The following is a 23,029-nucleotide window of genomic DNA, read 5'->3' as shown; positions in this document are numbered from 1 at the left end:
TGACTATCACCTAGAAATGCCTGCATAAACTCACAGCAGCTTTCATTGTCCCTTCTCTACTTGACAGGCCCCTCTGGGGAAAACGCTGGCACTTAATTATAATGTAGGAGCTATATTGACCGCCCCACCCCTCTATTACCCCACCACTAGGCAGCCTTTCTGTAACAAATTTATGGAGGGCAAAAGAGAGCAGAAAGCTATCCAGCAGTGCCGAAACTATGACTGTTCAGAACAGACCAGCATTTGGGCATAGAGGGAGCTATGAAAATTGCTAAAAGGTCTGTGCAGGCACTCTAGCTAATAACATTTTATACCAGTTAGCAACTTTAGTTTCTGCAAACAGGGGTTCTACGAATGACATCACAGTGCTGGCATACCTTTTCCTGCATAGCAGTCAGTAGTCTGGCTTGTGTGCTCTCAGTTGATGTCTTTAAAGAGTCATTTCTCTGCTCCATTAACATGTTGCTTTGCTCTACATACCTGCAAGAGAAAGGAGCCATAAGCACAGAGCTCTTTCAGATTCCATCCAATCTGTTGTATATATTCCCTGTGTATGTGTTTGGGGTATCTCCAGGATCCCCTAAAGACACTGGAATAGGCTATATACACAAAGAAAAGATTTGAGTGCTCCTCTGGTGCAGGGATGGATATAAAGTGTTTGATAGTTGTTTGTAAGCCTTTAAAATTAGTGTAGTGTTTTTGAGAGGAAAACCAGCAAAACATGCTGGAAAGTGCTGATGGTTGGCTGCGGATATCAGCTTGTCTTTAAAATTTGTGGAGTTTCATGTACAGCAAAGTCAGCTGGTACAAAACAATACAGAAAACATGGCATTTTACCTTTGGTTACGAGTTAGAAGTTCCCCAATCTTTACATTTTGCTCTTCTATGCGACTACTTTTGTCCAGAACCTCCTGCTTGAGCCGCTCATTTTCCTGAAACAGGCACACAAAAAAGAAGAGAAAAAAACTCCATTATTTTTCCTCAAATTTCTGAATATAGATTTCATAATTTCATATGCATATAAAATTAGAGTTCAATCTCCTATTGGTTTCTATGACTACTAAAGGAACTCTGCCAGCGAGATCTGAATCTGTTTTCCATGCTGAGCCCAAATGACTGGAGATATGAAAAATACATAAATTAACCACACCCACCAAAGTAAATGAAATAACATTTTCTAACACTAATCTTTATGTTACAAAAACTGTGAAAAGAGGGGGAGGGGGATAACGCCTTTATGGCTGGCGGAAAAGATAGATGTAAACTTTGGATGGTTGGATGTATAAAAGATTTACAGAATAGAAGATGTTTACTTTTCAATATTTTTTTATTGTTTTCCAAGAAGGTATAAAGCAACACATTATAGGAGGCATGACATTGGCATACAAATAAATATAGTACAAACTTTAGTCCATCCTCAAGTACACAACAATGACCTATGATAAATTGACAAGTGGGATGCAGACGTCCATTGGGACCCCGTCCTCCCACCTAGTTCCCCATGGGGCAATTTATCCCACCTCATAATCTTTTCTTCACAATCAAAATAAAATAGAAAAAAATATCATTGAAAAATGAAGCATTGCAAGACGATAAAGGATGTTTTATGGTATACATATAACGTATACAGTTTTTGTCGTACGTAGTCTAGACCAACCCTCAAAAATTCCACTCTCCTGCTTGAATTTTGCGAGTGGATTTTGAGGGCTGGCGAGCTATTGGCTGCCTGGGACGAGCACCGCCAGCAGCCTGAATTCTTGAATGGGAGTCCAGCGATTGCCGAGGGGAAGAGAAAAGAGAGCCACCCAGATGATCAGAGTGCAGGGAACACAGCTATAACAGCTTTCATTTCAACTGAGGTGTACACCGCCGCTTGCTGTCACATATAGCCCCTCCTCCTGGTCCCGGGACTTTCATAGACAGATCAGCCATCCAATCCAGTTCCTCTCTTCCCCTGCACAGCGGGGCTGCATGGTGGACACAGGCTGCATAGTGGACACAGGCTGCATAGTGGACACAGGCTCCATTGCTGGACATGGATAAAATTGTTGTTCATATTTTATTTTTAGAACTTAATTCTGCATAAAACATTTGTGTCATTTTATGAGTGCGTGTTTAGGGGCAGCATGCTAGTAGCTCAGGACTTGAAATTTTGAGCCCTGGTCTAGACCAACCAATATTTGTAGTTTTGGGCTAGTGAAATTTAACCCATTGAGTTTAGAGCACCCCATTATTAAGATGTTGATAATTAGTCTTAACATGGTTAAACAGCCTTGAGAACTTACAGAGACTTTGGGGTTGATTTACTAAAACTGAAGAGTGCAAAATCTGGTGCAGCTGTGCATAGTAGCCAGCTTCCAGGTTTAGGCTGGATTCACACCTATGCAGTTTTAGTGCTTTTTGCAGATTTGCACTACAGTCCATTTAACATTGTTTCCTATGGAACACGTTCTGTAGTGCAAATCTGCAAAATGCAAAAAGCACTAAAAAATGCATGTGTGAATCCAGCCTTACACTGCCGCGGGTTAGAAATCATCTGAACTTGCACAATTTCAAACCGGCAATGCAGTCTGACTTTGGGGGCAATTTGACAGACTGAAGAAAAACTGAAGCCGATTGGTTACAATGCAGAGTTACACCAGATTTTGCACTCTCCAGCTTTAGCAAATAACCCCCGCTGTGTCCTGTAGTGCCATAATATTGCAGTGGATAGAAGGACAGTAGGCTGCTGAAGAATTTTTCAAAAAGCTTTGCTTTCAAACAAAGCTTGAGTGACTAGTAGCAGGGCAAGCGGCAAGGACAGGTAAGTAAGCATTAACCCTTACTCTTTGAAGGCTGGGCTTTTTAAAAGATTATCTATCTACAGAGTAGATTTAATAAGCGGAGATGCATGAATGACTACACAGCCCTGATGCATTTGCAATTGTATTATTTTCTAGAGAATTCATATGAGGGCTTGTATTGGTGGCAGGGCCGCTGATAGGGCAGAACTGCCAGCCCTTCTGTACCGGGCCAGAGCTCCGCCACTTCAAAAGACGGGCCCGGGCACCTGTAGGAGAGGAGAGCCAGCTGTACTGCCTTGTGACACCTCTGGATCCTCTGCAGCACTGCCGGCTTTCTCCATCCAGCAGCTATGCAGAGAGATCAGTTCTGTATATTTGCAAATTGTCCCAATTTGGAGCAGAAGGCAAGAGATGTTGAATCTCTGCCTGTGTCTCTGCAGGGTCTTGAAACTTCCCCCTCGTCTCCCCCTGGCCCATAGTAGGCAGTAATATTTCCTGTCAGTGGTAATGAATGAACAGGAAAATTCCTCCCCCTTACTGCAGATCATGCTCTTGCTGCTGTGTTCACGGTGAACTCCACGGTTTGGATGGAGCAGTGCTTCTGCTGGAGAGGGCGAGTGGGGGTAGGAGTTGATGCTGGAGTGGCGTGAAGGGACAGAAAGGTCAGCATTTTGGAGAAGGGGGGGGGGGGGGATATGGAGCTAACCTGGAGCGCTGGAGCTAGGAGCCAGTGGACACATATCTCTCTTCAGTTGGCAGACATCTCTTCCCAACTATTTCTATATACCACCCCTAAGGCTACCTTTATATTTTGCATAGTGTGAACACACCTTAATTTTTTGCACATAGGGTAACTCATTCACTTGAATGGGCAGCAACCTGTGTGAAAAAACACATCAAAGAAGCTCTAAAACCTTTTACGGCACGCAACTATGCCACTTGACAAAACACAGGTCTGCTAATTACATTTGGGGTGCCATTAACAGCACCACAAGAGATATTCGCATTTGAATTTCCAAAATGCACTACAAAAGGCCCATTACCTGTGCACTGTCACCTATCCAGGAAATGTCAAATGCGAATGCGGCCTAATGCCTAGTATACACTGCTAGTTCTTTTTCCTTTTTCGTTCAACCCAACCGACACTTCATGTTGGAGCCGCAGTACTAACAATAAGATGTTAGTACAGTGATCTCCCCTGCTGTTCTATTGTGTTCTGACAGAGGGATGGCCCACCCGCCAGAACACTCCAGTCAGCACTCTCAGCCATTGGCTGAGAACGCTGATCGACAGATGGTTGGCAAACCTTTACTGTTCATGCCCCTTCAGAAGCTGGATAGTCAGACAGGACAGGTATCAATTAGCGAGGCTATAATTTCTGCCATGGCTGCAAAGCATAGCAGGTAGGATGCATGGGCCTTGTGATTTCTAATAGCAGCCCTAATTGGTGGTACCAGAAGATGCTAGCTTGGTTACCTGGATGATGCGTTGAATGTTGTTCATGATCATGGCACTCTCCATAGTGATGGATGAAATTCCAGGGAGGAGATGGGAAGCTCCAGCTGAGCTCTCCTTCTGCAGACCGTCCACCTGCACAGATGGACAAGGACATGGGAAGATGGCAGGGGCTCAGAGAAAAAAGCAGAAAAACAACTAACAGGAAATATTTCATACTTTAGAGGCCAAGTTGTCAATCTTGTCGACAACTTTGCTTATGGCCATGCGGATCTCTGTGTTCTGCTGTCGGGCTTCAGTCATCAAGAAGGAGGTGACGTCACCTGAGGCTGGATAAAGAAGATTTGTTGAGGACAATGTCAGATTGGTAACACTGTCATTCTTGGCAAGTCTAAATGGCAAACACTCTTTTCCACAAAAGAGGAGGTAGGAGAACAATCTGCTCCTAAAAACTCTACATGTAGCATTCCAGAGAGTCAACTTCAGAGATTAGTGATACTGCCAGGCGCCAGCCAACTCTGCAACACACCACCCAAATAAACAGAATGGTTTCAGTTGGAGCTGTACTATTACAATTTATTTATTCACCCCAAAAGCCAAAAATGTTAAGAACAGTCCTTTGTACCTTGATATGGAGCTGGCTGCTGCACAGGGGCAGGGTAGATATGTCCAACTGGCTGCAGCTGAGTTCCTGTGTTGGGGTTCTGCGTGTATGCATACTGGATTCCAGAGTATGGCTGAAAAAGAACATTTCACTAAATTCATGTAAAGGGCACAAGGACTGGGCTGAAGCACCACCCCAACGGCTATATAGTTAGGTTAAAAAAAAAAAAAAGTGCATCTGGTTTAGCCAATAGAAAAAATAAATGGAAAAAATAGAAAACCTCCATATACAGAAATCTCTACCTAGAGTATGGGTTCCAGTTTTGACTAACACATTGTAAAGGGGCATATGAGGTTTAGAGAAAGTTCAGAGCCAGGCAAATCAAAGGACTGAAAATCTGACATACAATGAAAGATTAGAAAAAAAATTCAGACATGCTCAATTCGAAGAAAAGAAGTCTTAGCCCTTGTACACACAGTCGGAGATTCCGACAACCAAATCCGACGGATTTTGTCCGAAACTGTTGCATACACACTGTCGGACAAAGTTGTCGGAAAATCCGACGTGATGACGTTATTTAGTTACGACGAGACTACGTTCACGCTAGTAGCCAATAGCTTTGGTGCAGGAATTTGATCTGAGCATGCGTGGCACTTTGTCCTATCGGAATTCTCTACACATGATCGGAGTATGTCCGATCGGAGCATTTTGTCAGAAAATTTTACCAACAAGTTGGAAAACTTGGTCCGTCGGATACTCCGACGGAAACAGTCCGATGGAGACCACACACAGTCGGAATATCCGACAAAACCGTCCGATCGGACACATTCCGTCGGAATCTCCGACCGTGTGTACAAGGACTTGGAGGCAATGCGGTTACCATATTTAATATATATTCATGGCCAGTACAAAAATTTGGGCAATAAGGTAGGAGACAGTGGTGCATAAAAACAAAATTCAATCAATTTAGGAAAGGGTATCTTCTTAAGAGCAGTTAAGCTGTAGAATGTTCACCACATTAGTTAGTAATGATAAAAATAGTTTAAAAAGAGCACTGCACAATTTTCTTGCTGCTAATGATATTCAGAATCAGAGTTGAGATCTTAAACTGAATGGACTTTTTCCAGATTTATAAACTATGTATTTATACGACCAACGATGGAAGCTTCTATATATAATTATTTTTTTATTTTTATAAAACAGACGCTTTAAAAAGGTGGTTAAACAAGTTAAAAAATTCAGCAGAATTTTTTCCTTTAGATTACCAACCAGTTGCCAGGGCTGGAACCGAATAGAAGGCTTAGATAGGCCTTGGCACCTAGTAATAATTGATATATCTGTGCATTTCTTAAGAAACATTATGGTAAAGGTTTATTTTAAACTTAAATACTAAAGTCTCATTTTTTTGTTCCTTTAAAGCGGAGGTCCACCCTAAAGTGGACCTTCCGCTCAGTGGAATCCTCCCCCCCTCCAGCGCCACAATTGGCACCTTTCAGGGGGGAGGGGGGTGCAGGTACCTGTACAGTACAGGTATCTGCACCCACTTCCGGGATAGTTCTCTGCGGAAAGGGGCGTAGATTACGCCCCTTTCCTTAAGTCCCCCGCTGCCTGCTGGGAAACACACAGATCCCAGAGGCAGCGGGTCCATCCTTATTGCGCAGCGCGACTCGCGCATGCGCAGTAGGGAACCGGGAAATGAAGCCGAAAGGCTCCACTTCCTAATTCCCATACCCAAGATGGCAGCGGCAGCACCCGAGAGACGATCAAGAGATTGGCTTCGGGTGCCGACATCGCGGGCGCGCTGGACAGGTAAGTGTCACTATTTTAAAAGTCATCAGCTGCAGTATTTGTAGCTGCTGGCTTTTAAAAAAAAAAAAAAAAACGCGGACTCCCGCTTTAAAGAACAAACATGTTATACTTACCTGCTGAAATGGTTTCGTACAAAGCAGCCTGGATTCTCCTCTTCTCGGGTCCCTCTTCAGTGCCCCCACAGCAAACCGCTTGTTATGGGGGCACCTGAGCTGAGCCACAGCTCAGTGTGTCCATTCATACACCGAGCAATGGTTTGGGCCCACCCCCTCTCTCTCCCGATTGGCTGACTTTGATTGAGAGCAGCCAATGGTGGCGCTGCTGTCTCTCAGCCAGCTAATCAGGAGGGAGAGTCCCGTATGACCGAGGCATTTGTGCACATCCCTGGATAGAGGCGGGGCTCAGGTTTGTATTAGAGGGGCTGCTAAAGCAGCAAAGAGGGACCTGAGAAGAGGAGGATCTAGGTTGCTCTGTGCAAAACCACTGCACAAAGGAGGGAAGTATAATATGTCTGTTATTTAAAAAAAAAAAAAAAAAAAAAAAAGGACTTTACAATCACTTTAATGCATAGGGTGCATTAAGATAATAAAACCCTGCCTTCACAACCACTTTAAAATTCTACAATGCTAAAAAAATAATTTAAATATTCAAGTCTATATACATTTCTTGCCAACTGTTCTGTCAGCAGAAACGATTGAGAGGGAGAGAGAAGACTGTGCCAATGATGTGACCAGAGGATCCTGGAGGATGAGGCCCATCTCCTGCTATGGTGCCCTATGTACTCAGCTGTAAATAGACACTTACTTCCTGAGACTCTCCACACTCTTCTCTATCCGGTTCCCAACCAGCGCACGACTATGTACGTCGACAGAATGGCACGGGCAGGCATATTGGCGTACAGGTACGTCCAATCTTCAATGCCGCCCTGTCATTGGGAGCTTGCTGGCTGCGCGCTCCCGCGCTGGTCAGGACCCCCGTGAGTCCAGTTGCGGGACCCGCGGACTCGATCGCCGCGGGCATACCCGCGATCGTCTCACGGGATGGCTGCCTAGCAACTAGTGAGGCTGATCTCTGCTCCATGTGATTGGAGCAGAGATCAGTGTTCACTAAATGAAAGCCCAACCCCCCCCCACAGTTAGTAACACACCCCTAGGAACACTTAACCCCTACACTGCCACCCACTGGTTAACCCCTTCACTGCCAGTGTCATTTACACAGGAATCACTACATTTATATAGCAGTGATTACTGTATAAATGACAATGGCCCAAAAAATGTGTCAAAAATGTCCGATGGGTCCCCCACAATGTCGCAGTCACAATAAAAATCGCTGATCGCCGCCATTACTAGTAAAAACGCCATTACTAGTAAAAACAAAATTATTAATAAAAATGCTATAAAACTATCCCTATTTTGTAAACGCTATAACTTTTGCGCAAACCAATCAATAATCGCTTATTGCGTTTTTTTTTATCAAAAATAGGTAGAAGAATACGTATCGGCCTAAACTGAGGGAAAAAAATGTTTTTTTATAATATATTATTATAACAAAAAGTAAAAATAATGTGTTTTTTTTCAAAATTGTCGCTCTAGTTTTGTTTATAGCGCAAAAAATAAAAACCGCAGGGGTGATCAAATACCACCAAAAGAAAGCTCTATTTGTGGGAAAAAAAGGACGTCAATTTTGTTTGGGAGCCACGTCGCACGACCGCGCAATTGTCAGTTAAAGCGACGCAGTGCCGAATCGCAAAAAGTGGTCTGGTCTTTGACAAGCAAAATGGTCCGGTCTGTAAGTGCCTATAGAAGAGAGGAAGAAACTCTACATTCCACTGGGAGAGGAGGAGCCAACAGTGAAAATAGCTGCACAATATATATTACAGCATGTCACAGACTGAGAGGGATATGAAAAACTCTGGGCTTATAAATCTCCTACCAGGACTCACCCCATATCTTCCTTTATAAATCCTGGACTAATTTCCTATTCCCTTTAGATTATTTGTTTTACCCCCAACAGTGTTCGAGCAGTTGTTCCTTAATCTTCCTCATTTGACCCATAAAAATTAATTTACTTTGGTAATGCTAACATGTAGTTGGTCCTTCAAATAGAGCCTTTTTGAATGTAACTGGATGTGAGCTAAATTGACTTGAGAGGACAGTGAGTAGAGAGGATCATCTATCTGTTCTACAATACCTGAAAGCCATGTGCCTGGCCAGGAGGGAAGGCCTGAGAGGCGATGGACGCTACAGGTAACAGAGCAGCTGATGAGGACGGTAGACCGGACAATGGTTGTTGCTGAGGGACTGTCAATGGAAAAAGTAAATAAAAGTAAAAACACACACAGATGACAACACTGTTAGTCACATTCAAATTAACTTGTTCTGTAATGTCAAAGGCAGGAATGTAATATGTAGAGAAGAATTGCGTACCTGGAGCAGGGATGTGAGCTGTAGCAGGAGTCTGGCTGATCTGTGGGGTGGGCCGGACAAGCAGAGGGGCAGCAGGATGTGGAGAAATCCTCTGAATATGTGGATCCTACAAGAACAATGCCAGCATTAATATGCACTTGTCCTCCAGAAGATTTACCCCCTTAATTACTAGGCCATTTTTTGCTATTGCGCTATTTTAACTAACAATTGTGTGGTCATGTAATGCTGTACCCAAACAAAATTTATATTATTATTTTTTCTTTTTTTTTTCACACAAATAGAGCTTTCTTTTGGTGGTATTTAATCACAACTGTGTTTTTTATAATATACATAAAAAAAAAAAAAATTCACAAGAAAAAAAAATAAAAAGTTTACTTTCTGCTATAAAATATATGCCATTAAAAAAAAAAAAAAAAAAAAGTAAAATTAATAAATCTCTTAATACATTTTGGCCCAAACGTATTCTACTACATGTCTTTGTAGACGCTATAACTTTCACACAAACCAAACTGGGATATATACACTGGAATTTTTATTTATTTTTAAATACTAGTAATGGCAGTGCTTAGCGATTTATAAATGAGACTAAGATAGTGTGGCAACCAATCTGACACTGGGTGGGAACTGCCACAGGCATCACCAGTGCCATTATTACAATGATCAGTGCGAATAATTTGCACTTTCACTGTACCAATGCCACTGGACAGGAAGGGGTTAACATCTAGGGCAAGCAAGGGGTTAAATGGGCGACTAACAAGTGTGTGTGTACTGTGTGCTGCTTTTACTGGGTATCTAGTTGCTTACACTCCCAGTCAATTATTGGCTGGGACCTGGAGATTGGCATGTGCTGTGACGTGACTAGTGTGCCCCCTACCAGAAAATGCAGAGATATATACACACACGATTCTACGCAGAGTGGCCGCCCTGTAGCAGTAAAGCTACATGGGTCGGTTGTTCAGTGACTATACAACAATCAGATCAAGGTTTGTATACATAAAGAGGAGCAGCAGTCCTAATGAAGGTTATAGAACTCACTGCTCTAAAAGAAAAAAAAAAAAAGAAAAAGCAACCAAACTAGTATGCTAACCCGACTTGATTAACCAAGCCAGAGATTTTAAGGTTTAGATGTCAACACAAATTTCCTGAGCAGATGTTTTAAAGCTTACTGATAAAGCAAACCTGCACTTTACACCTAAAAAAAGTAATGGGTTCATTTGATAACTAGCACCAAGAGGTAATATTTATCTTCTCTGAACTCACACCTTTACCATGTGACATGAAGACTGGCATTAGCCGTTTAGGCACCCAGATGTAGACATTGAGAAGTTGGGGAAGTTAGGAGAGGCGTGGCCGGACACAGCGAGGGGAGGACGTGCTCTAGCTGAGCTCCGCCGGCCAAATCCTTATCCACCGCCATCCGCCCTCATCGGGCTGGTTCTCGGCCGGCGGCAGACTCAGCGTTGTTGATAGACATCAGCGGGGCGTGTCAGGAGTGTTTTGGCCGTAATCTTTATCCGCGGGCCCCACGATCAGGCTTGCGGCCTGCTCTGCTCTCCGAGCCCTGGCCACCATCTTGAGGCCTGCGGAGGCGCCGGAGCCTCCGCCCTGGAGTACCGCACACCATACGGCGATCGTTTCGCCGCGGACAGGCGAGGACCCCTGCTGCCTGAGACCCGAACACGGAGGTGCCAGCCCAACCTTACTGGGAAGCAAGCCAAGGAGGAGCAAAATCAGAGGCAGAGGTAGGCGGCCATCTTGGTACACCCCTCATACCATTGCAGGCACCCTATGCTCCCTGGGACCAGGCCCCCCTCCCCAACATCCTCCAGCAACCTACAGCACCCAATGTATGTCAGTGGCCCTGGAGGGCCCTGAGACTGACTGACAAACTTGTGTGGGGGTGTATGCACGGACGCTAGTAGGATGACAGTGTAGTCCCTTAGTGTCACGCCGTCGGAAAATACCACTTGGCATATAAGGCATACCCAGTTATATTTCAGTGGCACTAGTGCCCCGGCTGTGCGCTACTGAGCAAGCGGCGGGTATGTATAAATACGCCCCGGGAATCGTTCCCGCAACAGATCACAACAGAAAGCATCTCCTTGGGAAGATGAAAGGGAAAGGCAAGATGGCGCCCGAACCCCCAGAACCTGATGATACCACCCAACATTCGGACGATAGTCTGTCACAATTCCCCTCAAATTTAACAACCCGGTGGACACCGGCTCGGAGGCCCTGCTTCGGAAATTCCGCACTATAGTGAGGGACGAGATCAACGCATCTTCCTGTAAATTATCTGCGGAACTGGTAAGGGGTCTCAAGGAACTGGGACACCGCACAAATCAGCTGGAGGAGAGGATGGACCTGACGACCACGGTGCTGGAGGGTCACGAGGAGGAGGTAGAAAAGCTGAACGCGGAACTCCTTGTTCTACAGGATAAACTTGAGGACTCTGAGAACAGGGCCCGCTGGGGCAACTTGCGCATCCGCTGCCCTCCGGAGACCATTATAGACCTCCAGGGAACAGCAACGGCATTCTTTCAGGAGCTTGCACCTGATATTCCGACCGAGCACCTTCAATTCGATTGAATACACAGGTCCCTCGCTCCCAAGCCCACGGAGGGCCCGTCCAGAGATGTAATTATAAAATTTCATTTCTACAGAACCAAAGAGCGACTCCTTCAGGCCGCCAGGGAACTACCTGACATATTGTTTCAAGGAAACCCCCTTCAACTGTTTGCGGATCTTTCCCCGGTCACTATCGCTAAGAGGCAGAATATGAAGCCCTATCTGCAAATCTTACAAACCAGGAACATTCGCTATCGGTTTGGGATTCCCCCTTAAACTTACTTTTTACCACCTGGGACGTCAGTTTCACGCTTCTTCCTTGCCAGACCTGCGAAGGCAATTTCAGGAACTTCAGTTTGACCTTCCTCCATCTCAACCTGAGGCCGCTGTGGCCCGCACGGGTCCTTCCAGAGACCCATTGCGATCCTCACAATCCTCTCAGAATGGATCTCAAGCCCTCCGTTCTCTCAAGGCTCAGAAATTCCAAGAGGCTTCCTCGGGTGGACATCGCTAGAAGCAAGTAAGAATCCCGTCTCTTTGCTTTGACTTGTTTGACTGCCCTTTTTTTCAACCGCTGCCGACACGCATCCTGCGGGCCGGTAGTGAGAGAGTCTGCTGCAACTTGGGCGCCCAGGCAAAAGAATGAGGCATCCAGGTATTCTTTCTTTATGACTCAAGTGGGAGCCACACTGAGCCCCCCCTTTACACCTTGGATGGACTAGGGCCTTCCACAACTCCGGTCTACTACAGCCCATCATTTCCATGAACACTGGTTTCACTCAGGGGGTGACCGCCTTCTTCCACCCCAGCAACAAAAGCCCAATCCAAATTTTTTCTTTTTGTGATTTTTTTTTCCAGCGCCTTACCTTATTTTTTTCACATATAGCCTCAGGTCTATCTACTACCCTTCTAGAAGTATATATTTGTATTTTTAAATAAATAATAAATTTGTACGTTCCTCTTAAGCTCCCTGCAGTATCTCACCCCCCTCTTTTTTTTTTGTTATCCCCCCCCCCCCTTTTTGTTTGTCGTTTTGTTTTTCCTGTTTTGCCCCTCGATGTAATGGGCGGTTGTAATCCATGACTCACGACCTCACGAAGCAGGGCCCCCCATTGCTACCCAGGAATTACTAGTCCAAGCGGTCTATTACCGTGACCATCTGAGGACTATCATCCTGCTCATAAGCTCTCACTTTATGGGCCTATACATAGACAGTTTTATTAAAGAAAGGGCGCGGCCCTCGGCCCGTCCCAAGGTTTTTTGTTTTTTTTTCTGTTTCACGTGTTCTTTGGTTTTAAGGCCTGACTTAAACGGTACTAGCTTCAGGTTGCTTGTTTTCTTTTTGGAACAGGGACTTACCGTCTAACCAAGGCAATTTTTTCAGGTCTCAGCTTACGGGTTCCATGTTCCTTATACCAGAATTATTTTCTTTTTGTTTATTCTTATTGCTGTTCGTATTATTGTTTATGCAATATGCAACTGTTGTCATGTTCTTTGACATTTGCAATAATTGTTAATGCTAAGCCAGGTGGTTTCCGACGGACCACCGCTCCCCCATGTGTTGGTTCTCCCAAACAACGTAGTGGGTTTTATATCCCACGACCAATAGCAAACTTGCTGTGTAATAATTATTGGTACCTAGCATTGCATGTCTCTACTATCCATGCTATAATGATGCTCTCTAGCCCTTCTCCACCCCCCTCTTTACTTCTTTCCTTTTTCCCTCACTCCTTCGGGCGCACAGGGTGTGAACTTCGGCTCCAGGTAAGCGATTTTCTGTTACTCTATCAATGACTATTAAAGAGGAAGTAAACCCTAATGGGTTTACTTCCTCTTTTTTTCCCTGCAAAGGTAAAGCATAATGGACTACTATGCATCGCATAGTAGCTCATTATGTGTCACTTACCTGACACAGGAGCCAGCGAAGTCGCCGCTGTCCCCTGTAGTCCGCCGCATCCATCTTGCTGGTGGCGTCTCGCAGCTCCGACGAATCACAGCGGCGAAGCCGCGATGACGTCACTCCCGCGCATGCGCACGGGAGTCGACAAATTAGGCAAATCCATTCTTGGACTTGCCGCATTTAGTGCGCCGGCGTGCCGCTGTCTACGGCGCATGCGCCGTAGACAGCGGTGCCCATTTTCGGGCAAATATCTCCTAAACCATATAGGTTTAGGAGATATTGCTTGGACCTACAGGTAAGCCTTAATCTAGGCTTACCTGTAGGTCAAAGTGGTTTGAAAGGGTTTACTTCCTCTTTAAGTGGTTGTCCCTGAATGTTCAGGGAATAAATTCCCCCCACAAGAGAGTTAAAGTATTTAAGTACCTTCGCAGACAACATATTGATATTGCTTGCTTACAGGAGATGCATTTTTCTGAGACCTCTCATCCTAAGTACTTTGATGCTCAATTTCCTCAAGTCTTTTTGGCGTATGCCCCAACTAAACAACGAGGGGTTCTCGTGGCGTTCCGCAAATCAGTTCCATTTAGATGCGCTAAACAGCTGATCCTGACGGCAGATATTTACTGCTTCAAGGCACTATCCATGACACGGAAGCGACTATACTGACGTATTACGTGAGCCCGGGACACTTTTTGACCCATGTCTGCGTGCTGCTGGCTTCCCACGGTAAGGGCACCCTTCTACTAGCAGGAGACTCCAACCTAATTCTTAATCCTAAATTAAATCTAAATCTCATGACCTAGTTGACCTATGGCAGGAATGTCATCCACAGGGCAGAGACTATACCCATTATTCCCACCCCCACCAGGTTCATTCATGGATTGGCCACATGTTTATGCTTAGACGACACCTACCACTGGTGGTAGCGGCCTCAGTCTTGGCCTTACCGTGGTCTGACCACGACCCTGTCTTGATTGTCTGCCATTCTATCCTGGATAGACCCCGACTTTCTCCCTGGGTCATGAACGACTCGCTCCTTTCCCATGTAGAAACTAGAAGAAATTATTAAGGCCTCTGAGGACTACTTTCACAAAAACCTGGGCTCAGTGACCTCGCCGGTGGTCCTCTGGGAGGCTTATAAAGCAGTTTTGTGCGGACGTATAATCGGCCTAGCCTCGGTCCGTAAAAAAACTAGAGAGAGAAACCAAAAAGGGAGATTGAGTCCCGATTGGCAGAGATATCAGAGGTTTAAGCAGTTTCCTACCCCGGGTAACCGTAAACTACTGGAACGTACCAGATCTGAGCTTGACGTGTGCCTAACTAAGGGGGCTGAGCGGATACTCCGCTGGTCCCGTCAGCGATGCTGCCAGAGAGCAAATAAACCAACTCGCATGATGGCCAACAGACTCCGAACATTTGCCCCAAAAATAACCCCAATTACGCTGAGAGATCGTAACAATGTCCTATCCGGGAACCCAAAGCATGTTCTAGAAGAGTTTGGGTTTCGCCTAGCAAAGCTGTATACGGCTTCAGAGGGGGCTTCAACTCAAAGAACGGCGGACTTTCTTGCGGGCCTCTTGCTCCCATCCTTGACGGGGGCCCATGTCACCCTTATGGATAGGGACATCCAACCCTCAGAAGTCCTACAAGCTATAAAAGAACTTACGGTGGGCAAGCGACCCGGGCCTGACGGCTATTCCGCACTATACTATAGGAAACTGGCACCAGTAGTGACGCCCCATCTGGTGGCTATGTACAACTCGGTAAAGAGAGGCTGTCCTCTCACCTCGGATCTTCTGACGGCAAATATAGTAATGATTCCGAAACCTGACCGTGATCACTTATCTTGGGCCAATTTCAGGCCTATCTCACTTAACATCAATATGAAGCTCCTGACAAAAATCTTGGCGACACACCTAAACTCGTTTCTCCCTCGTCTGATAAAAAAAGATCAGGTCGGTTTTGTGCCCCAGAGACAGGCTGGTGACGCAATCCGCCGTATAGTGCAAATCCGACACCTAGCTCACACTCGCTCTCTCGAATCTATGCTTCTATCCCTCGATATGACTAAGGCCTTTGATACCTTGTCATGGCCCTATCTCATGTTGGTTCTGCGGCGTTTTGGCTTCGGGTCCCCGTTTATGTCATGGATGTCGGCTCTATATGACTCCCCCAGAGCAAAAGTAAATTATGATGGGTTTGAATCCCCCATCTTTGACATTCGAAGAAGGACCCGCCAGGGATGCCCATTATCACCCCTTCTTGTACTGGCGCTGGAACCCCTGGCGGAAGTGATAAGAACGCACCCTGATATCAAGGGCATTGAAATAGCCGGTTCTCCCCATAAGATCTCCTTGTTTGCCGACGACATTCTCCTTTCTGTCACTTCCTCTAGAACCTCCCTGCCCAATCTACACACCCTACTACGGACTTTTGCATCACTCTCAGGGCTTCAGATTAACCCGTCAAAATCAAAGGCATTGTCGACCAACCTGTCCCAGGAACTATTGAGGGACTTGCAATCGGCCTTTCCCTATCAATGGTTTTCCTGCCTACCTTATTTGGGAATTCGCATCACCTCCACATATCAGGCCCCATATCAGGCCAACTACCCACCACTGTTCAAGCCGTTATCAGATATGCTGACATCGTGGTCATCTTTACCCCTCTCTTGGCTCGGGAGAATATCAGCCATCAGAATGGCATATCTCCCGAAGCTACTATATTACTTTTGGGTCCTTCCAATCCTGGTTCCTTTGCATATCCTCAATATTCATCAGAGTAGGGTCCTACAATTTATCTGGGGATCGTCTCGCCCCCATATCAACAGACAAATCATGTTCGCTAAAAGAGCGACTGGAGGCCTTGCGGTCCCAAATCTAAGAGACTACTATATAGCAGCCACCATAGCAGCCACCATAGCACCCCTCTCTCATCTCCACGAGACGTATTAGCTCCCTTTGTGGGCTGCTATCGACCTACTCGAAGTGGACCCCATCCCCATTTCCTCCTTACCCTGGCTCCCGCCAAAACACCGCCCCACGAGTACGGGGCCCTGTATGCTCCACACTTTGAGAGTTTGGGACTCAGTGAAGTATTCCTCAGGGTTGGCTTCTCCCCATTTCCCGCTGCTCTGACTCCTTCGTTGCCCTCTTTCCCCCCCGGGTCTCGATAACTCTGCACAATTCAATTGGTGGACCCTGAATGGTTTCGTAGACGTTCATTCATTACTTACTCCTACTAGAATACTACCACTTGCAGCCTCGAGCTCGTCTCACGATATACCCTTAAGGGAGTATTTTAGATATCTCCAGATCCATCACTTCCTCCAAAGCCTTATCAAATCCCAGGACGCCCCATACAGGTTGTCACCGTTCGAAAGCATCTGCAGATCCAGGCCTCACTCTCTTGGTCTGATATCTTTAATATATTCAGCCTTGATCTCCATGAAGAAACCCCCAGTGTGATCCTATCACCTGCAGTGGGAGAAGGATCTGGGGAAAAGGCTAGATCTGGAGGATTGGCAGGCAATGACCCTAACCTTGTCAAAATGCTCATGCAACGTCACGATCCTAGAGAACGCCTACAAGGTCCTATACCGGTGGTATTACACCCCGACACGCTAAGCCCGCTTCGTTCCCACCTGCTCCTCTCTCTGTTTCAGGGGGTGCAACCAGGAGGGCACAATGGCCCATATTTGGTGGACGTGCCCGAAGGTGTGCAGACTATGGGTCAGGGTTTACGCGTTACTTTGCAGTCTACTCCGGGTGAACCTAAAAAAGGATCCAATCGAGGCTCTTCTCGGCAAAGCAATACCAGAACTACTACGCCCAGAACGACAGTTGGCGCAGCATCTTTTTACCGCAACTAAGCTGACAATAGCGCAAGCATGGAGAACCCCGGCCCTTAGCTTTGAGGCAGTCAAAAACCGTCTAAACGAAGTCATGGTCAATGAAAAACTGTCTTCTGTTCTCTCTGACACTCATACCAAATTTCTTAAGAGTCTGGCAACCCTGGATAGAGTACCACCATTCAACCAGATTCAATGTCACCTTGCTGTCGCTGTAGGAGCCCGGTGGGGCACACCCCGTGGGCCCATACTCCTCCTCTTCAGTCCCCCCCTCCTCTTTCTGACTTCCCTCTCTTCTCTGCAGACCCCCCTATTCCTCTTTGGCTCTCCACACCATCTATCCCTTCCAATCTCCTCTTGTCCTTTAACTTTCCCCCTCTTTGCTTCCCTCCTTTTTTTCATCTTTACACTTCACCAGATATGATTACTATAGGCTTCGGGCATACTCCAGGCCATGTTTGTGTTACATTTATGTGAAACCCAGGGTCTGTTCTGATCCAGGGAATGTGTACATGGTTAGATGGAAATCTGCTTGAATTGTACTCAACTGAAACTACCTGTACCGAAACCCAACTGTAAGCCTATTGTATTGACTCAAAATTGTTACTTCACAATAAAAATCTTTGTAAAAGAGAAGTTGGGGAAGTATCAATAGCTCCAAAGCAGAACTACCTGGCAGCGAAATGGAGCAGTGGGAATAGTATGTTAAACCGCGTTGTACTTGCTACTAAAATTAGCCTTTTACTTTGGAAAGTCCAGGGAGAGAATACATGTGCCAAACAAAAGCTACATTGAAATGTAAGTTTATAGATTACCAAACATGTTGGCAGGAATGATTAAATAAAAAATATTGGGAAGGGCTGAAATCCTTTCCATTAAAAAAAAAAAAAAAAAAAACAACACGTAGATTCAGGCTTTTCCAGCAGCTAGTCATATAACCAATGCTGAAGCTCTTCACTGCATTCTATCCAGTGAAAATAAAATTGATGCCCTTTTTTTCCCCACAAATAGAGCTTTCTTTTGGGGATATTTGATCACCCCTGCGGTTTTTATTTTTTGAGCTATACACAAAAAAAAAAAAAGCATAAATTTAAAAAAAATAAAAAAAAAAGCATAATTTTTTTCCATTTTGCTATAATAAATATCCCCCAAAAATATATAAAAAAAATGTTTTCCCTCATTTTAGGCAGATACGTTTTCTTATACATATTTTTGGTAAAAAAATAAATTATTATTGCAAGAAGAGTTTATTGATTGGTTTGCGCAAAAGTTATAATGTTTACAAAATAGGGGATAGTTTTATGGCATTTTTATTAATAATTTTTTTTTTTTTTTACTAGTAATGGTGGCGATCAGTGATTTTTATCATGACTGCGATATTACGGCAGACACATCGGACATTTTTTAAACATTTTTGGGACCATTGTCATTTATACAGCAATCAGTGCTATACAAATGCACAGATTCCTTGGTAAATGGCTACGTGCGACACGTCACTGATCTCTGCTGCCGATCACAGGGAGCAGAGATCAGCGATACTGTCACGGGGGGGGGGGGGATGCTTGTTTACATTAAAGTGGAAGTAAACCCATCGATTTAAACAGTTAAAAAAAAAAAAAAGGCATGCCGGGAATGCTAACTGCACATTGTCTGTGCGCTCAGCCAAACTATCAAACCATCCAATGGCTGGTGTCATAACGAATCACATGTGCAGCACCATAGCAGTTGAAGATTAAATAGAGGCAAAGATGGCAGCTTCCTTGGCTGAAAACAATAGGGGTGTTACTTCCACTTCCCCGGTATCCCTGTGGCAATCGAGTCCACGTGATCCGCAACCCAACTCATGGAGCTTGCCACGGGCGCATGCCCGCTGGCCGCCTCTTAAAGGGCAACGTATAGGTACATTAGTTTGCCTATACGAGCCAAGCAGTTAAACAATCTTCCCTGCATCTGGTTAAGCATACTAGCTTAACCACTTGCCAGCCAAGTAACGTACATGCACTGCAGCAAAGTGGCGCTATTGCATAAAATCACATATCATATCAAATCATTTTGTGCAATAGTCTCCAGGGGGCACGCGCATGGCGCCGGAGACCCGATCACACGACGATTGGACAGAGGGGGAGCCAATCGGCGGGTCTACTGGCCACCGGCGATTGTTCCCGAGACAGGCAGAACAGAGATCTTGTTTCTGCTAAGCATGAACACAGATCTCTGTATTCACCCAGTCAGAGCATCCCCCACACAGTTAGCAAGCACTCCCAGGGAACAGTCCTGTAAAGCAAACATTCGATTTGCCTATGTGGGGCAATTTACCACTTAGGCTGCCAGTGCTATCATATGGAGGTGGAGAAAGTCCTCAGCCCTTTGTAGGGTTTAGGTTGGGACTTGGAGCTTATCCTTCTCTTTGGTATTGGCAGCTGAATGGATTGGCAGGACAGCAAAGGGAAGCAGAGTCTGTGCAGTTGTGGAGGGGTGACATTAAAGGGCACCTGTATTTTAGGTTCACCCATGAAGACATGACATGCTAAAAATAATACAATTTCACTTTTAGGAGGACTGAAGGACACTCAAATACTTGGGGATGACATTTTATATGTTTGAACTGTTAAAGTTTTACCTCAATTTCAGAGTCGCTGGAATCCGGTTGAGGGGTAGTGCTGCCAGTAATGAAAGGTAACATGGGCTGACCCATCTTTGCCATCCTGGAGATGAGTTTTGCTTTCGCCATGTCAGGGTTCTACAGGATAGGAAAACCCAGCTGACAGTTAATCTTTACAAGGCTCAAAGAATCAATCATAAAAACAGTAAGGTCATAAACATGCCCTGAGACAAGAAAACCACTGAGTCAAGATGTAGAGCCTGCACATGTAAACAGCCAATACAGTTATAATCAAGGAAACAAGGCCATTATATATTGACAAACATGGAGAAGTCTGGACACTAAACCAAACACTTTCACATATTTATCTAGAAAGTCCCTCTAATAGAGACACAGTGTCAGGACCTGGGACTTCTTTGGGGTCTGGTGTTGACTCCACTGAGCTATCTGGGATATTGAACATCTCCCTGCATGATCTATGGGACAATCCTATCTGATCGATTGGATAACCCCTGCCTTGTGTCTTGATTGCTGTTGAACCTTGAACTCCTTGCTCCTCCCATGAAGTTCCTATATAAGCCTTGTCTCAGCACTTCCTCTTTGCCAGGTTTTTGTGCCTTCTCAGCCAGTGCCTTGCTCTTGTCTTCCCTGCTGCATTATGTATTTTGCTACCACTCGTGATCGACCCTTGGCTTGTTCCTCGACTGCCTGATCCCAATCTGCAACTACTCGGTACTGACCTTTTGGCTCGTTTACTGAACACTCTGTTTGATCCTTATCTGCTCATTCGCTTCTGGACCCCAGCTTGCTCACACCCTTGTGGGGAAAACCCGAGGACCACAACCTGGTACTAGCACACAGCTAAATCCATCTCCACCATCAGGAGCTCTGGTGAACACTGGTTAGTACTCAGGACTCCACCCCTTAGATGAGCCTGTGTCATCTGTCAGGTTGACTGCCTGTGTACCTATCCTGCTGGTCGGTGGTAGTCCTACAACTGCTATAGCAACTGGTCTTTAAGCCTGACGCCTGATCGGGACATAGATTATTTCATAGCAAATTGTTTTGTAACAGAGAAGGCTTATTACTGTCAGTCTCCCCTTGTTCCTCATCTTGCTTTAATGAAAAGTAGCCTTCAAAGTGTTTATGACTTTTAAATGTTATGTAGCATACATACACCAAGAGAACTTACAGCCAGCTGTTCGCTGATGGAATTCGACTTGGCTCGAACTGCTGGTTCCCTGCAGAAGTGAGAATAAAAAAATAATGATAATTTTAGCAAAATTGGACCTTTATCTACCCAGTAGCTAAATGTAAAAAGTACTAATTTCTAGAGGAAATTCAATTGACCAGTTTTTCCTTAAACATGTTCAAGACTTTTTAAGGTTTGCAATTTCCTATCACAGATTCAAAAGGTCTCCATGAATGCTGTACAAACCATGGTGTCCATGTATGAACTGCCTGAAATCAATCTATATTACAGTAGTTCTGCACAGGACTACACATTGTTTATTAAAGAACCAGTCAAGACTGAGATCAAGCAAAAACTTGAATTTTCAATCTTCAGGTATTTTGTTAACTTAAGATTCATAATTTCCTCCAAAATACTAGCCTTGGAGTGAGAAGTATGTAAACAACAATAGGATTATGTTAGCAGACACAGATATGTGTGCTCAAGAGCAGAGAGATAAGAGTAAGGTCAGCAAGTCAACAAACCAAGAACTCCAAGTATACACGTAGAAAAATGGGCACTAAACCACAAAGTGAAATAGTCCGAAGTCCATTTAATTGTTCGTAAAAGCATCACATAAAAAGTGCAAATGTGTTTTGGGGTAACAAAACTCCCCCTTCATCAGGGTTTAGAAGAATAGAATCAGGACTTGAACAGTCAAAGAATGTTATAACCAAATGGATCGATATAGGATTTGGAGAAAAACCTCCTTTGAATGGAATTATAACTACTGTAATCTAATCTGATTGCAGGTTACCTCTAATATTCATATTCAAGCTAAGGAATTGGGCTTAATCAAGAAAATACATTCAAAAAATGACGGCGAAAAATTGAATTTTTTTTATTAAGGAGGACTGAACAATTACAATATTTGTATGCTTAATATTTAGATTTTTAAAGCAGCTGAATCATTGAGTGCCCTTTTTGGTGAAGAGTACAGCTTCATGTACACGGGATGTTTTTACAACCTCTCCTGAACGATTTAACTTGACAGATAGTAAACCATGTTTAAAATGCCTGTTTTGCCGCGTTTACACAATAATATATATATATATATATATATATATATATATATATATATATATATATATATATATATATATATATATATATATATATATATATATATATATATATATATATATACACACACACACACACACACACACACACACACACACACACACACACACACACACACACACACACACACACACACACACTACCGTTCAAAAGTTTGGGGTCACATTGAAATGTCCTTATTTTTGAAGGAAAAGCACTGTACTTTTCAATGAAGCTAACTTTAAACTAATCCTAACTTTAAACAAATATACTCTATACATTGCTAATGTGGTAAATGACTATTCTAACTGCAAATGTCTAGTTTTTGGTGCAATATCTACATAGGTGTATAGAGGCCCATTTCCAGCAACTATCACTCCAGTGTTCTAATGGTACAATGTGTTTGCTCATTGGCTCAGAAGGCTAATTGATGATTAGCAAACCCTTGTGCAATCATGTTCACACATCTAAAAACAGTCTAGCTCCTTCCAGAAGCTACAAAACTGACCTTCCTGTGAGCAGATTGAGTTTCTGGAGCATCACATTTGTGGGGTCAATTAAACGCTCAAAATGGCCAGAAAAAGAGAACTTTCATCTGAAACTCGACAGTCTATTCTTGTTCTTAGAAATGAAGGCTATTCCATGCGAGAAATTGCAAAGAAATTGAAGATTTCCTACAACGGTGTGTACTACTCCCTTCAGAGGACAGCACAAACAGGCTCTAACCAGAGTAGAAAAA

At 44.4% G+C, this 23,029-nt stretch overlaps 1 protein-coding gene across 4 annotated transcripts in view; it reads right to left on the bottom strand.

The window, feature by feature from the left end:
- The window catches only part of FKBP15 (FKBP prolyl isomerase family member 15), a 118,807-nt gene that overhangs the window by 41,656 nt on the left and 54,122 nt on the right, over positions 1 to 23,029 (bottom strand). For all 4 annotated transcript variants that reach the window (XM_077475119.1, XM_077475137.1, XM_077475127.1 and 1 more), the window contains exons 11-19: positions 21,190 to 21,238; positions 20,016 to 20,135; positions 9,078 to 9,183; positions 8,842 to 8,951; positions 4,864 to 4,975; positions 4,458 to 4,567; positions 4,260 to 4,373; positions 838 to 932; positions 378 to 480 (exon numbers count right to left, since the gene is read on the bottom strand). In XM_077475119.1, coding sequence (XP_077331245.1) covers positions 378 to 480; positions 838 to 932; positions 4,260 to 4,373; positions 4,458 to 4,567; positions 4,864 to 4,975; positions 8,842 to 8,951; positions 9,078 to 9,183; positions 20,016 to 20,135; positions 21,190 to 21,238 — 919 coding nt within the window. The remainder of the gene's footprint in view (positions 1 to 377; positions 481 to 837; positions 933 to 4,259; positions 4,374 to 4,457; positions 4,568 to 4,863; positions 4,976 to 8,841; positions 8,952 to 9,077; positions 9,184 to 20,015; positions 20,136 to 21,189; positions 21,239 to 23,029) is intronic.

This window comes from Lithobates pipiens, unplaced genomic scaffold (assembly GCF_037356315.1).
Source record: "Lithobates pipiens isolate NorthernLeopardFrog02 unplaced genomic scaffold, aLitPip1_a1.2 Scaffold_1, whole genome shotgun sequence".
NCBI lineage: Eukaryota > Metazoa > Chordata > Amphibia > Anura > Ranidae > Lithobates > Lithobates pipiens.
Note: the sequence above shows the minus strand (reverse complement) of the source record. Positions and strands in the feature narration are given on the sequence as shown.